Source organism: Oryx dammah, unplaced genomic scaffold, assembly GCF_014754425.2.
Source record: "Oryx dammah isolate SB20612 unplaced genomic scaffold, SCBI_Odam_1.1 HiC_scaffold_13, whole genome shotgun sequence".
NCBI lineage: Eukaryota > Metazoa > Chordata > Mammalia > Artiodactyla > Bovidae > Oryx > Oryx dammah.
The window spans coordinates 20,291,557-20,306,915 of record NW_024070197.1 but is presented as its reverse complement, the minus strand read 5'-3'; the positions used below and the strand labels follow the sequence as shown (position 1 = coordinate 20,306,915).

Genomic DNA, 15,359 nt, shown 5'->3' with positions numbered 1-15,359 from the left:
ACACACACACACGAAATATCATACGAGTTGCCAGTCACACACACACAGGAAATATCATACGAGTTGCCAGTCACACACACACACAGGAAATATCATACGAGTTGCCAGTTTTTTATTTTGCTGAATGGGGACATTAAAAATAAATCAGTAATGAAAGGGCTTTTTTAAGCACCTCTTAGCACAACCACCAAAGATGTAAGTAAGTGACAATGTAGAAAGAACACAATACTTTCTAATACAATATTCATAATACTGATAGTCTTTTAAATTGAACACATGTAACTCTATGCGAAACCCACTTTCTTTTCCACTTTTAAAAAAATTTACTTTAGCTACAAATTAATAAATGCTTTCTCATGGAGGGCATTTAAGTGCCCCTTAGTACTGGAAACAGTGCACTGTAAGAGGCGCTACCTGAATACAGTGAGTAGACGCCTGTCTTATATCCTCTGTTTTCTTACCAGTTCGGTCCTTTGGTACAGAAGACAGACCAACAGATCGTCCAATACCACCTCGAGATGAAGTCTTTGAATACATAATATTCCGTGGGAGTGATATTAAAGACCTTACTGTTTGTGAGCCACCAAAACCACAATGTTCTTTGCCTCAGGACCCAGCTATTGTTCAGGTAACATTGTAAATCTGTCTTGGAGTACAAATAAATTTCATACACATAACTAGCCTTGGATCTTACCTCCTCATTTTAGTCTTTTAAATTTTCTCTATTGAATATTCATGGAGCTTATTACCATTTTCTAGTTACCTAGATACCCAGAATAACTGGGTAATGTTCTCATCCAGGTTTCTCTCTTTAGATGATAAATCAGAACTAAATAGAGTAAGAAATAGCTGAGGGATTTTTTTTTTTTTCCTTTTTCTTTGGCTCCGCCACACAGCATGTGGAATCTTAGTTCTTCCCATGTGGAAGCCTGGAATCTTAACCACTGGATCACCAGAGAAAACCAGGAATTAATTTTTATCATAAGAATTTTCTGATTGCAGCAACAAAGTAGCTAATGTTTATTGAGTTCTGAGTTTATGAGAAGCACTGTCAAAAGCACTGCACATATAATAAGGCAAACCTCACAACACTCTCTGAGCTTGGTACTATAGTTATTCTCTTTTTTATAAGTGAGGAAATTGAATTAGAGCCATAATTTGAACAGACCCAGGCATTCTGGCTCCAGAATCCAGGATCCATTCCACTATATTATTCACATATATTCTATTATTATGTTATTCACACGTGGTTCATTTTACAAACCAGGATGATGGTGGCTACTCTTAGGTATGATTAGTAGTTTTAATGAGAAAAATGGTGAATCACGTTATATGTTTGTATAGTGTACATGGAGTGTTATATAGTCAGCACAAACACAAAAAGATTTTAACATACAGATATATTATTTGATTCTGTAATAAAGTATTAAAAAGAAGATCCTAAGGCTTCTCATTAAGAGAAATTTCAAAATTTGTGTATTTTATTAAAAACAGAAACATGTGATGTCTAATAGATTGCAAATTATGAGTTAAAGAGGATGTTCATTATAGTACCCATTTATATGTTAACTGGAAATACATAGAAACTCTGGATTTCTACTATAGCAGCAGCACAGGAGACAGGTTAACATAAGAGTATTTTTGTGGGCATAACTGATTAAAAGCTTTGTTGCCCCCATGTGACTTTCCTCCTGAATCCATTTTCTTACCAACTTTTTTTCTTATCAGAAGTCTTTGGTAATTTGCACTAAATTATGCTTGTTGGCTTTTTTAACTTACTCTTTTATGCTGCGAGTGATAAAAATCTTAGTTTTTCACAAAACTGATTGTTAAAAGTACGCAGAATGTATACACATTATCTTGCATAGAATGTACCTTCCAGCTTTTAAAAGGAAATACCTAATGAATGTTCCTAAAGAAAATATTAAGTGTGTGTAAAATTAAAATGGTGGGGGTGGGGGGGAAGTACCTTTTAACATTTATTTACTGTTTTTTCTGAATACAAGATAAGCTTTTCATTAAGAAATGGCTGGGACTTCCATGGTGGTCCAGTGGCTGAGACTTCACACTCCCAGTGCAGGGAGCTTGAGTTCGATCCCTGGTCAGGGAACTAGATCCTACATATCGCAATTAAAGATCCCACATGCCACAACTGAAGATCCCTGAGAAAATGTAAACTTCTTAAATGAAGGGAAAAAGACACGTTCTCGTAGAAATAGTTGCCTGCACTGAACACGGGATCTTCTCCAGGCGCTCTTCCCAACTCAGGGATCAAGTCTGGGTCTCCTGCGTTGCAGGCAGGTTCTTTACTGTCTGAGCCACCAGGGAAGCCCCAGCATAATAATAACCATATTTAAAGTATAGATAGTAAATGATTTTGTATGGGATAGTTTGTTTCTGCATCTCTTTCCTGTGAATGTAATAGTATACCTCTAACGATTGAAAAGAAGAGTAAAATCAAAAGTGAGATATCTTATGTGTGTCAGCACAAGACTGAAACTTAGTACTGTTGATATAACCAAATTTGATTTTTCTTTAAACAAAGTTTATTTATGCAGGTAACTTTTCTTTGGTTCTTTCCTAAATCTGCTCTAAAATGAAACCTAAAAGAGGAGTTCATTGTAGAAAAAGTATTTATAAATCACAGTAAGTATAATTGACAAATATAATCAAATATTGCAGTCAGATTATTCAACTGTTATAACATTAAATGCATGTTGGAAGTTGTTGTAATTGCTTCTGTGTCTAGTAATTGTAATTTAATAGTTTTCTTTAAAATGTAAATATGCAGATTTATTTCCATTATGTACATATTGTTTAGAGCCTGATAAATTAACCCATAATCTTTTCTTCAGTCTTCACTAGGTTCATCTACTTCTTCATTCCAGTCAGTGGGCTCCTATGGACCTTTTGGCAGGATGCCAACGTACAGTCAGTTCAGTCCAAGTTCATTAGTTGGGCAGCAGTTTGGGGCTGTTGGTGTTGGTATGTTGTGCTTTTTTCCTTTCTTTCTCTTTTGTAATTTTCCTGTCTTTATCATAAAGATATATAAAACCTTCCTCGAGTTTTCAGACATTGTTTGATCTTCCTTTTGTAACCTGTTATTTTGAAGACTTCAGTCCTTAATGATTAGTGGTTCTATAAAGGCCATCTCTAGAATTTTAACTTTTTAAAATCTAGGTATATCCAATTACCAAATTTTATTGAATATTATTTTAAATTTACACGAGATATAGCCATTTAAAATAAACATTTTTTTCCAATAGGATGGGTTTTCAAAAAGGGAAATGGAGATAATCCTGTTGTTAAGGAATAGTAAACAACACTGTGGGCTTCCCTGGTGGCCTAGTAGTAAGAGTCCGCCTGCAGTGCAGGAGACATAGGTTCAATCCCTGGATTGGAAGATCCCCTCGAGAAGGGAATACCCACTCCAGTATTCTTGCCTAGAGGATTTCAGGGACAGAAGAGCCTGGTGGGCTACAGTCCTTTGCATAGAGTTGAACACAACTGAGCAACTAACATACACAACAAATACAGACAGGCTAGTAACAGTCCTGCTGTGACTAGAAGACAAAGGCTCTCATGTACAACTAGATAGAGTTAGATTAACGTTCTTGTAGCTGTGCATTTTACCTTTTAAGTATACCTTTATTGATTTCAGTGATATAATCACTTATCAGTTTATTTCACTGAATCACAAATCCAGTTTTCAAGTTTATCTTGAAACTCAGTTTTGTTAATTAAGTAAACTTTTACACTGATATTTTACACTCTTACAAGAAGAAATACAACTCTTAGAAGATGTGATTTAGGGTTTATAATTGGTAGTGGTATTGGTGTTGTTCATTTTGAAACTATTTTTTCTATGTATAATAGGATAAGGCATATGAATAATATATTGATGTTGATAAACGGTATTTTTACCTTGGAGAAGGGAGATACACATATTGAATGGGGAAAGGTAAAGAACAGTGTGGTAGTGAATGTGAATTGGAGGTATAGGTGTGAACTCATTTTTTAAAAACTGATGATTTCCTGATCTGTTCATAGAAAAGGCCTAGAAGCAATGATACCCAGTAGCAAAGGACCTGTATAGGCCCATTTCTTGCTTTCTAAATACTTTTCCCCGCTAAACAGAATCTAGGCCCCTTTTAAAAAGAAGGAAAAGGAAACTTTTTTTTTTTTTTTTAAGTAAAATAACGCTAGCTAAGAAATATAAGGAATGGTGACCATAGAAAATCACCATTGTTAATCTCTAGTGAAATAATTAGCAGGGATTAGCAGTGGATGCTAAAATCATTAGGTGAATGAGGTTGAAACAGGATATTAAAATAATCTTAAAGTATCATCACACAGTTTACTTGTTAATTACAAACCAATAAGATGTACCTTTATAATGGAGAAATCTGATGGTCAGTCACCATCTTAATTCATCAAGCTTGGTATTGCCATAATTATTGATTATATGTCTTCTGGTGTGATGATACAGGGGAGAGGTGTAAACAACTTCACTTCTGGGCATTCTTGCTAAAACTGCAGATTCTAACCTTGAAGAAACTGACGTATATTTTCAGAAGGTCAAGTTTTTCAAAGGATTCACTGTTGTGAAGAGGAGAGGGAGCAGGGCTGTTTCATACTTGGGAAGACTGAAGAAACATAGCATCCAAATGTAATATATGGTCAGATCCCAAGTTTTAGGAAAAGCTGATAATAAAGAATGTTTTAGGGACTGTTGAGGAACTTTGAGTAAGGACTAAATGTAGGATGATGTTCATTTTCTTAGATGTGGTAATGGTATTGTGGTTAACCATATAGGAGAATATGTTTTAGGGAGATGACTTTAGTACTGAAGGGTGAAGAGTCAAATTGATTATGGCATATGTAGGTGAAAAGAGAAGTCTGTATATTACAATATGAAGAAATGAAAAAATGGGATAGGCGTGGTTGAGAAGTTAGTAGTTGGTGAGCTAGGTGGGGAATATATTGATATTCAGTGTACTCCGTTTTTTTGACACGAGTTTGACATTTTTCAAGTTTATATATTTTTGTTGGGAGTGGTAGTTCTTTTGTCTCTAATCAAAATTTAAATGTTTAATTACTTCTTGGATAGGTGAAATAACTTTGGTCCATGTACCTCCTAATCCTACTCAAGGAAAGATCAATGTTAACTTATCCATGTTAAATCAAGGTATACCTTATGTTAGTTATGACTATTAGAATCCTATTCTGAGGATTCAAAATAAGGGACAGTTGCAAATTATTTTATCCTTTTGAGATTCCTTTCACTAAGTTGAATAGTTAGCTAACATCTGGATTGTTGTACTTACCTTCTACATTACTGTGAAGTTGCTTGACAGTATTTATAAAAGCATTTGAAACAGAGTCTAGCACAAAATGTCTGCATAGCAAATGCTGCTTTTGCTCTTCCTCACATCCTGCTCCTCTGATCAGAGTATTTTGTGGTGGTGAAATACATTAATATATTCCTTATAAATACTTTAATCTAATATTTATATTGGGGTTTGCTGGTTTAGTGTTCTTTGAATGTCAAAATGTAGGTTTTAGTTGTGTGTTCCATATGAGTAGACTAGGTTTTGCAGTAGCAAATTATTTTTGATTGTTTGATTTCCATACTGGTAGAATAATTTGTGGAGTGGCTAATTAAAGAACTATATATAGTATTTAGAAGTAGTTAAATGAGGAGGAGGAAAACTGTAGCATTGATTAAGGTGGCAGATGTTCTTTAGAAACAGAATTAACTCAGATACAGTTTGTGTTGATACAAATTAAGCCAGATTTTAATCTAAGCCTCTTGTTTTCATTTTCTGTGCCTAGTATTCTGATGTAAAGAGGAAGTTTAAATAAATTGGGATTACTCTACTGCTGTTTGGGGGAATTTTTTCCATTTTAATTTTCATATATTATCATCTTTTTATAGTTTTATTTGCAGTTTATATCATGAAGGATTAGTATCTTTAGTATCTAAAGAGCTTCTGAAAATAAAGATCTACAACCCAACTGAAAAATAGATTAAGATTAGGAACTAACTTTGCCTTTTTCAGAAAAAAAATACAGATGGCCCTTAAACACGGAAAGATGCTTAAATCTTGCTTATGGTGAGATAATTAAATCAGCACCACAACACCATTTCTCATTATCAATTTGACAGAAACCCAGAAGTTTGAATATATTCTGTTTTGTCACCATTGTGAGGAAACAGATACTCTCATACTTTGAATGGAATGATGCAGTGCGTAGAATTAAAACTTTTTTTAAGCTGACACTCAGATAGTTCTTATGTGCAAAGATTAGGTCACTACTGCCTTTAATTCATAGGCCTTTAGGAAAAATTAATTATCTCAATAAACTGAAGCAGCAAACAGCCATGGCATGCTCTCTCTCATACTACTCTTGTGGGCAAGAGGAGGTATATTGCCTGAACAGTCAGGCAAATGAATACATTTTAGCTGCTTAAATAATCAAATCATATTGGACAGTGATTCTCTTCGGTCTCTAGTGTTTTATACAGATTAATTTTTAATCACTGAGTTTAATGAACACTTAACTTGCTTATGAACTTTATAAAGTTAGTATAAACCAGGAGAGTGTTTCATGCATTAAGAATGACAAACTAAGGATTATTAAAGATCTACTTTGGAATTCCCTGGCAGTCCAGTAGTTAGGACTTTGTGTTTCTACTGCAGGGGACCCATGGTTGGGGGAAACTAAGATCCCACATGACATGTGATGTGGCCAAAAATAAATCAAAGACCTACTTCAGTAATGTGTAAAGGAATTGAACATTCTGGTTAAAAGGCAGAGATCATCAAACTGAATTTTTTAAAAAAGACCCTGTTATGTTCTAATGAGGTGGATGAAACTGGAGCCTATTATACAGAGCGACGTAAGTCAGAAAGAAAAACACCAATACAGTATATTAATGCATATATATGGAATTTAGAAAGATAGTAATAATGACCCTATATGTGAGATAGTGAAAGAGACACAGATGTAAAGACTTTTGGACTCTGTGGGAGAAGGCAAGGGTGGGATGATTTGAGAGAATAGCATTGAAACATGTGTATTATCATATGTGAAATAGATCGCCAGTCCAGGTTTTGATGCATGAGACAGGGTGCTCAGGACTGGTGCACTGGGATGACCCTGAGGGATGGGATGGGGAGGGAGGGTCAGGACGGGGAACACATGTACACCCATAGCTGATTTGTGTGAATGTATGGCAAAAACCACCACAATATTATAAAGTAATTAGCCTCCAATTAAAATAAAATTTTTTAAAAAGACCCAGTTATATGATATTTATAAAAGATGAATTAAAAGAAAGTAAACGAATAGAAAAAGGCATGACATACTATATAAACACTAATAACAAGAAAACTATATTAGAAAAATTAACGTCAGACAACACTGCTTAAAAGTCAGAAGTACTGCCAAAGATACAGAAGGATTCTTTCTAACAGTACAGCTGGCAGTTCGTCAGAAAGCTGTAACAATCCTAAATGTTCATGTAACTTTTATAAAATAGTACACCAACACCAGCACTTGCAGAATATAGATTCTTTTCATGGAGAAGGAAATGGCAACCCACTCTAGTATTCTTGCCTAGAGAATCCTGTGGACAGAGAAGCCTGGTGGGCTGCCGTCCATGGGGTCGCACAGAGTCGGACACGACTGAAGCGACTTAGCATGCATGCATGCGTTGGAGAAGGAAATGGCAACCCACTCCAGTATTCTTGCCTGGAGAATCCCAGGGACGGTGGATCCTGGTGGGCTGCTGTCTATGGGATCTCAGAGTTGGACACGACTGAAGCAAATTAGCAGCAGCAGCAGATTCTTTTAAAGTAAATATGGATCAATCAATGGGATAGATCAAATCTTGGACTATAAAAGAAGTTACGTTAAATTCAGAAAGATTGAAATCATGGTATTTTCTCAAACCACAAAGAAGTTAAGTTTGGAATTAATAATAAAGATAACTTGAAAAAATGTACAAACAATTAGAAGTTGAACAAACTTACAAAAATCATTAATGAATTAAAGAAGAAATCACAGGAGAAATTAGAAGATATTTTAAAATATAATGATCATAAACCACAACATATCAAAATTTTTGAGTGGAGCTTAAGCATTGCTTAGTTTATACCTTTAAACACATATATAAGAAAACAAAAATATTTTAAAATCAGTGCTCTAAGCTACCAGTTTATTAAGGGTAAAAAAAAAAAAAGGAAAGAAAATTAACTGAAAAGTACTAGAAAGAAGAAAAGATTTAAAACAGAAAGGAAATAGAAACTAATCCTATATATATATATAATATCAATAAATCCAGAAATTGGCTTTAAAAAAAATTTCATAAAATTAATAATCCTCTAGCAAAACTAAATAAGGCGGGGGAAATTCAAATACTGATATCAAGAATGAAAGAGTAGACATCACTGTAGATCCTAAAAGGATAATACGAAGATATTATGAACAACTTTATGTCAATAAACTTGTCATTTTAGATGAAACAGCCAAATTTCTTGAAACTACAACTTTCCTAAACCAATACAAGAGAAAGTATAATCTCATTAGCACTCTGTTAAAGAAGTTGAAACTGCAATTTAAAATCTTCCATAAAGAAGATTCTAGACTGTTTGCTTTACTGGTAAATTCTACCATTTAGGGAAGAAATAATTTTACCAGTCTCACAAACTCTTTGAGAGAATAAAGGAGAAGAACACTTCCTAACCAGGTAATGAAGGCAAGATAAGATACCAAAATGTAAGTGAACTTATTACAAGAAAATAAAATTACAGCTAATTTCCATGAATGTACATATAAAAATCCTCAACATGGTCTTATCAGTGGAAGTCAGCAATTCATAAGGTTAGTACATAATGACAAAGTTTATCTCAGGAATGCAAAGATGTTATAACATTTGAAAATCATTGGTAATTTACCACATTAACAGAATGAAGCAGAAAAGCTACAATCCCAAAAGATATAGAGGAAGTGTTCAATAAAATTTGATACTCATTTATCAACAACTAAGGAATAGGAGGGAGTTTCCTAATTTGATCAGTGAAATGAAAAGCTTGCATACGTAATGGTGGGATAATGAAAACCTTGCATACATAATGGTGGGATAATGAAGGCTGTTCCCTTAAGGAATAAAGTGAAAGCAGAATTGTATCTTATTTCACGTAGTGTTCTTCTAGAGGTCCTAGTCAGTCCAACAAGGCAAGAAAAAAGATTCAGAGATTGGAAAGGCAGAACTAAAAGTGTCATCTGAAGGTGACATGATTGTGTATATAGAAAATGCAAAGGAATATTAAAACCACTAGAATGGATAAGTGAATTTAACATGGTGAGGGACACACAGTAAACACACAAAAATCAACCAAATTTTTATATTCGGAATAGGCAGGTTGGCAAACTGGCCTGTGGACCAAGTCTTGCCAGCCTCCTGTTTTATTAGAATACAGCCATACCCATTTATTTGCATATTGTGGCTACTTTTACACTGCAGGTGCAGAGTTGTATAATTGTAACAGATCATGTGGCCTGAAAAACCTAGAATATTTTATTTACCATATGACAAATTATAAAATTTGCTGATCGAGGACAGATTATTGGTAAATGAAATATAAAATGCAATGCAGCTTATAATAGCATCAGTAATGTCAGATACCTAGGAATGAGTATTTTAAAAGATATTTAAAAGCCTCTGTAATAGTGGTTCTGAGAAGAGGGAAGTTCATTTCATCCTCCTCCCTCAGGGGACGTTTGATAATGTTTGATGACATTTTTTTCTGTCACAACTTTGGTACTACTACTAGCTAGTGGATAGAGACCAGGGTTGCTACTTAACTACCCACAGTGCACGGGACAACCCCTCAAAACAAAGAATTGTCTAGCCCACCATGTCAGTAGTGCTGACGCTGGGAAAACTGCTCTTCAATAAAAATGACAAAACATTGCTGAGAGAGATTAAAAATCTACATAAATATACGCTTATGGGTTAAAAGATTCAGTATTTTTATGGTGACACTTTTCCCCCAAATTACAGATTTACAGGTTGAACATAATCTTAGTAAAAATCCCATCACACTTTAAAAAATAGAAATTAACACGTTGATCCTAATATTTGTATGAAAATACAAACTCTGTAATAACCAATACACTTGAAGAAAGAGGAAGTTTGAAGTATATGCTCTTTCAAGATTGAGGACAGGGAGTGATCAACACAACAATAGACAAACACAGGTAGAGAATAGAGGGTTTAGAAATAGACCTATTTAAGTGCTGACTTAAGACAAAGATGTCAGTACAGTTCAGTGGAAAGGAGGAGAGTTTTCCAGCAAATAATGTTGCAGCAGCTGGGTATCTGTTTGGAAAAAATTAACATTGATCCCTCCCTCTCCCTATACATAAAAGGTAATTTGAGATAAATCAGTAGCAGAATTGGCATGAAGGAGGTGGGTGTTGTACGACCAAGAACTCAGAAAAGAGATGGAAGATACAGAAGAGTTTTCTAACCAGAGGGAAAGCAGTGGGAGGTTGAGTCGGGTGAGAAAACACAGAGCTGGATGGAGGTTGAATACGCATCATCAGAGTAGTCTATATCTTGGTCATTACCTAGAGTTATTAGGGGCAATAAAATGGGTTCAGCATTCTACAGAATTACTGAGAGCAATAGTCTCAACATTTCTGGGCATGTTGTGGGAAATTATGTTAGGCTTCTCCTTAGCTGACTGGGGCCACAGCCTGAATGGATTACAGCTCTTAAGGAATCCCATTCGTTCTTAAACCATCTGAGGTGCTGTTATAAGTTCTGCGGCCCCATTTTAAGAGGGATATGAACAACTAGAATTCATTAAATTAGGGAGAAGTCAAAGAGGCAAGGCTTAAAGAATATGTGAAGGTAAGTAATAGTAATGGTTGAAGGAACCAGAGTTGCTTAGCTTGAAAACAAGATGTGAGGGACATGTTCATAATGTTCAAGTAATTTAAAAGCAGATAGTTAAACTTCTATTGTGGAGTAGACATGAAAATAATGAGGGAAGATTGGCGGGGGGTGGTGGCGATTGCTTATAAACTAAGGCAAATAATTTGAACTTTTTATCTTGAGGATGGTGGAAAGCCACCAGAGGGTCCTAAGCACTGTAGTGATGTGATGATGTTTCTATTTCATAAAAGATTATTCTGAGTACCACTTTTAGATTTAATTTAGAGGTGGGGAAGGAAGACTGTTGAAAACCTATGTAGATTAAATATTAAGAGATCACAGCATGTGGAAACTGATTGATTCATAAATTCTGAAGAAATGTAGAGAAGATTGACATAACCTAAAATAGCAAAGAATTGAGTCCTTTTGAGGGATTTTTTTCTTCCCATTGTCGGAACTTTTCGTGGTTGCTTTAGGCAGAACATAGCCCCACAATGCTGTCCTGAGGAGAAGCATTAAAATGGACTGGAGTCCATTGTCCATTGGAAATGCTGGTAAAGCTCTTTGTAGACCTGTCTGCTGATTTGGCAATTTATACAGATACTTGGTTTTAAAATAAGTGAACCTTCATGTTAGTGTTGAAGGTTCCCTATCTGATGTGCATTCTGCTGTGCTACCTGCCTAGCTGCTCAAGACAGTATTGCATGTTACCAAAATCATTTGCATCCAAAGAAGCTGGAGTACATATGGGCTTGCTTTTATATGTATATACTGCCAAATTTTCTCAAAATTATTTTTTGATTGAGTTTCATTGATTTCTAGTGTTATTAATTTGCTCAAGTGTTATGGGGAAGGATACTTATCATCACTAACATGGTATATTACTTTATATAATAGAAAGGTTTAAAAAATTTTTTTTATTGTCATTAAAATTTTTTTCTTAAAGCCGGAAGCTCCTTGACATCCTTTGGAACAGAAGCATCAAGCAGCAGTGCCCTCTCCCAAAGTAGTGCAGTTGGTTCTGCCTTTACACAGGATACAAGAGCTCTAAAAACACAGCTATCTCAAGGTAAGCTGTTATTTCCTTCAAAAATTTCCATTCTAAATTTCTGTGGTAGTTTTTGTCTTTCTTTGAATGGAAGAGCTTTTGCAGCTTGTAAATCATGTGTATAATTTCTATTTAGCTCTTTTAAAATTGTTATCCCAATAAGTATATTATTGAATGACTTCCACTGCTTAGACTTTTCATAATTCTTAGATCATAAAACGAAAATGGTGAACACTGAATTTTTTTTTTCCTAACGAAGGGATCATATTGCTTGTATATGGTGGTTGAGTCACTAAGTCATGTCTGACTCTTGTGATCCCATGGACTGTAACCCACCAGACTCCTCTATCCATGGGATTTTCCAGGCATGAATACTGGAATGGGTTGCCATTTCTTTCTCTATGGGATCCTCCTGACCCAGGGATCTAACCCGAGTCTCCTGCATAGCAGGCAGATTCTTTACTGGCTGAGCCATCTATAATATGTATTTGTATATAATACTTAAATATTATAGGTTAGTCTCAGACTCACCACTGAGGATGAATTCTCTGTGAGTTTGAAATAGTAGCTGAGGAAACAAGCTCTTCCTTAGGCTGTTGCATCTTTCCTATCGTCCTCGTAATCTAGAGCAGTGGCTCTCAGTGTTGCCACCTAGAACCAAATCATCTAATCTGGAATGCTTGTTTAAAGTGTAGATCCTGAGAACTGCTACAGAATTCTGGGAGCTTGGAGATCTGCATTTTAATAAACTTCTTAAAGGATCCTGTTTCATTTGTTTTTAATTTTGTTTTTCTACCAGCCAGTCTCATAACCTTCAGTGATTCTAAGATTCCTTTTCTTTATCTGCTAAAGTAGCTGATACTGGCCCATAGCTTTATATGGATATTTACTTTCAGATAAAACAGTGTAAAGTCATTTCAGAAATATGCTGTAATCAGGACAATATTTTCAAAAACTCTTCAGGGTAAAATCAAGCCAGTGCCAAATATAATCCTGTGTATCTCACTTTAGATATTTTGAAATAGTTGTAGGTACTTTTTAATTCATATTAACTTAAAATAACTTAATTTTTAATTTGTTAACATTCTGAAGATTTCTTGTAAGTATTAATAAATTAGAAATAGACTAAGTGTACTGTATAGCACAGGGAACTATATTTAATATCCCATGATAAACCATAATAGAAAAAAGACATGAAAAAAGAATCTGTGTGTGTGTATGTATATAACTGAATCATTTTGCTTTACAGTAGAAATTACACAACTTTGCGAGTACTTCAATAAAATAAATCTTTACAGAAAGAAATACACTCAGCATAGGAAGAAAATAAAAACACTCAATTTCACTACCCAGAAATAACATATTTATTTGCAGATTTTAACATAAGATTTCCTCCTGAGAGAAAATACTTAATCTTTTTAAGCATTAATTTTCTGTACTATAAAATAGGACCTTACTGATAAACTAACAGACTTATTGTAAGGGTTAATTTTTTAAAAATGTGTGTAGTGCCCTTCGCATAGTACCTGACAGGGAACGTGCTCAGTAGATGTTAGCTGTCTTAATTAATAACTAGCATTAACCTTAATATTAAAGCACCAGAAAGATTCTTATTAAAATCATAATAAAGAACTCTGGATCTCATTGCTACTCAGCATTGTTCTGGAATTTTTAGCTATGTCAGGAAAAAGAAAGAAGTATGAATACTAGAATTAGCATTATTTGTTAATGCTAACTTTCTTCTTGGAATTGAGAATTCACTGAAAAACCTAAAACTAATAAGGGACTTAAATTAGAGCTAAAATGTAGAGAATAAGTACAAAAATCAATAGATGTCCTAAAACCTAACCCACTGATTATTAATGGGGATAAAAGATGTTCACAATGATGAGAAATAGAAATTATATAGAAAATATATAATAAATATGACCAGCCTCTGATGAAAGAAAGTGTAATAGAGGAACACAAAAGAAGTTACCTATAATCAGAAAAGCATATCTTATCTCTAAATACAAAGATTTAGTTTTAGGAAGACTTGACTTTACGTAATAACTTTACTGTACTTTGTAAGAGAACCTAATAAAACACATACACAGACTGTCTTAAAAGCATTCAAATATACCTAGACACATTTTAAAAATAAAAGTAATGAGATAGGGCTTACCTCTTAATAAAGTATACATAAAGCAGTGCAGGAATAAATTTAGAGATGAATGGAGCAAAAGTCAGAAATAGATCCAAGTATAAATAAGTAATTAATATATGATAAGGATGCTGTTTTTAAATTAGTGGAGAAAGACTTGTTGTCCAGTAAATGTTAGCAGATAACTGTCTGATCATTTGGAATGTTAACTCCAGAATTCTTCCCTCATACTTCAGCCTAAAATAGGTCTTAAATAGGTTAAAATGTTTTTTAAAAAAATTTTACAAGAAACAATGAGAAAGGAGGCCTGGGGTTCTGCATTTTAATTTCACCAACTAAATTTCTGAAATTTATCCAATTTTAACACCTAGAATTTTCTTGTAACTGGGAAGATAAGAATGAAGGTAACTTGAGGAAGTGTGTTTATAATAAGAGCTTTTGAGTTTTATGTTTGCATGTATGCTAAGTCGCTTCAGTTGTATCTAACTCTGCGACCCTATGGACCGTATAGCCTGCCAGGCTCCTCTGTCTATGGGATTCACCAGACAGTAATACTAGACTGGATTGATTGCCATGTCCTTCTCTAGGGGGTCTTCCCAACCTAGGGATTGAACCCCATGTCCCTTACATCTCCTGCATTGGCAGGTGGGTTCTTTATCACTAGCACCACCTGGGAAGCCTCTATATAAGATCATTTAATGTACTATCATAAAATTACGTATAAACAGGGACTTCCCTAGTGGTCCAGTGGTTAAGAATCTGTATAACATTGCAGGGCACACAGGTTCAATCCCTGGTCAGGAAACTAGGATCCCACATGCTGTGGAGCAGCTAAGCCCGTGTGCTACAAGAGTCTGTGCCACAAGGTCCCACGTGACACGTTGAAGATACTGCATGCCTCAGCTAAGACCTGATGTGACTAAGTAAACAAATAGAGATTAAAGATAGAATTACCTAAATAACGAGCTTTTCAAAAAACATAACATTTGTTCAATAAATAAATCACCTTTATTTTAACAAATAAATACTTCTATAATGTGATAAATAATTACAGAAATTTTTCTTTTAGGTCCAAACTTATATAGACTTGCACCGTGATTTCCCATTATAATTAATGGGAAAATTACAGTGTTTCTGTTAATGGCAGACTGAACTGTGACATTACTGTAATGCTGGAAATAGTGACACACATTTGTCCTTGAGTACTTTAGATAACC

General features: G+C 34.6%; 1 protein-coding gene across 10 annotated transcripts in view; it reads left to right on the top strand.

Moving 5' to 3' along the window:
- Positions 1–15,359, top strand: part of LSM14A (LSM14A mRNA processing body assembly factor) — a 54,128-nt gene that overhangs the window by 23,918 nt on the left and 14,851 nt on the right. For all 10 annotated transcript variants that reach the window (XR_005723297.1, XR_005723298.1, XR_005723299.1 and 7 more), the window contains exons 2-4: positions 465–628; positions 2,856–2,985; positions 11,898–12,020. Coding sequence is in view for 7 of the 10 variants with exons in the window: in XM_040253137.1 (XP_040109071.1) it covers positions 465–628; positions 2,856–2,985; positions 11,898–12,020 (417 nt within the window). In the remaining 3 variants the exon portion in view is untranslated. The remainder of the gene's footprint in view (positions 1–464; positions 629–2,855; positions 2,986–11,897; positions 12,021–15,359) is intronic.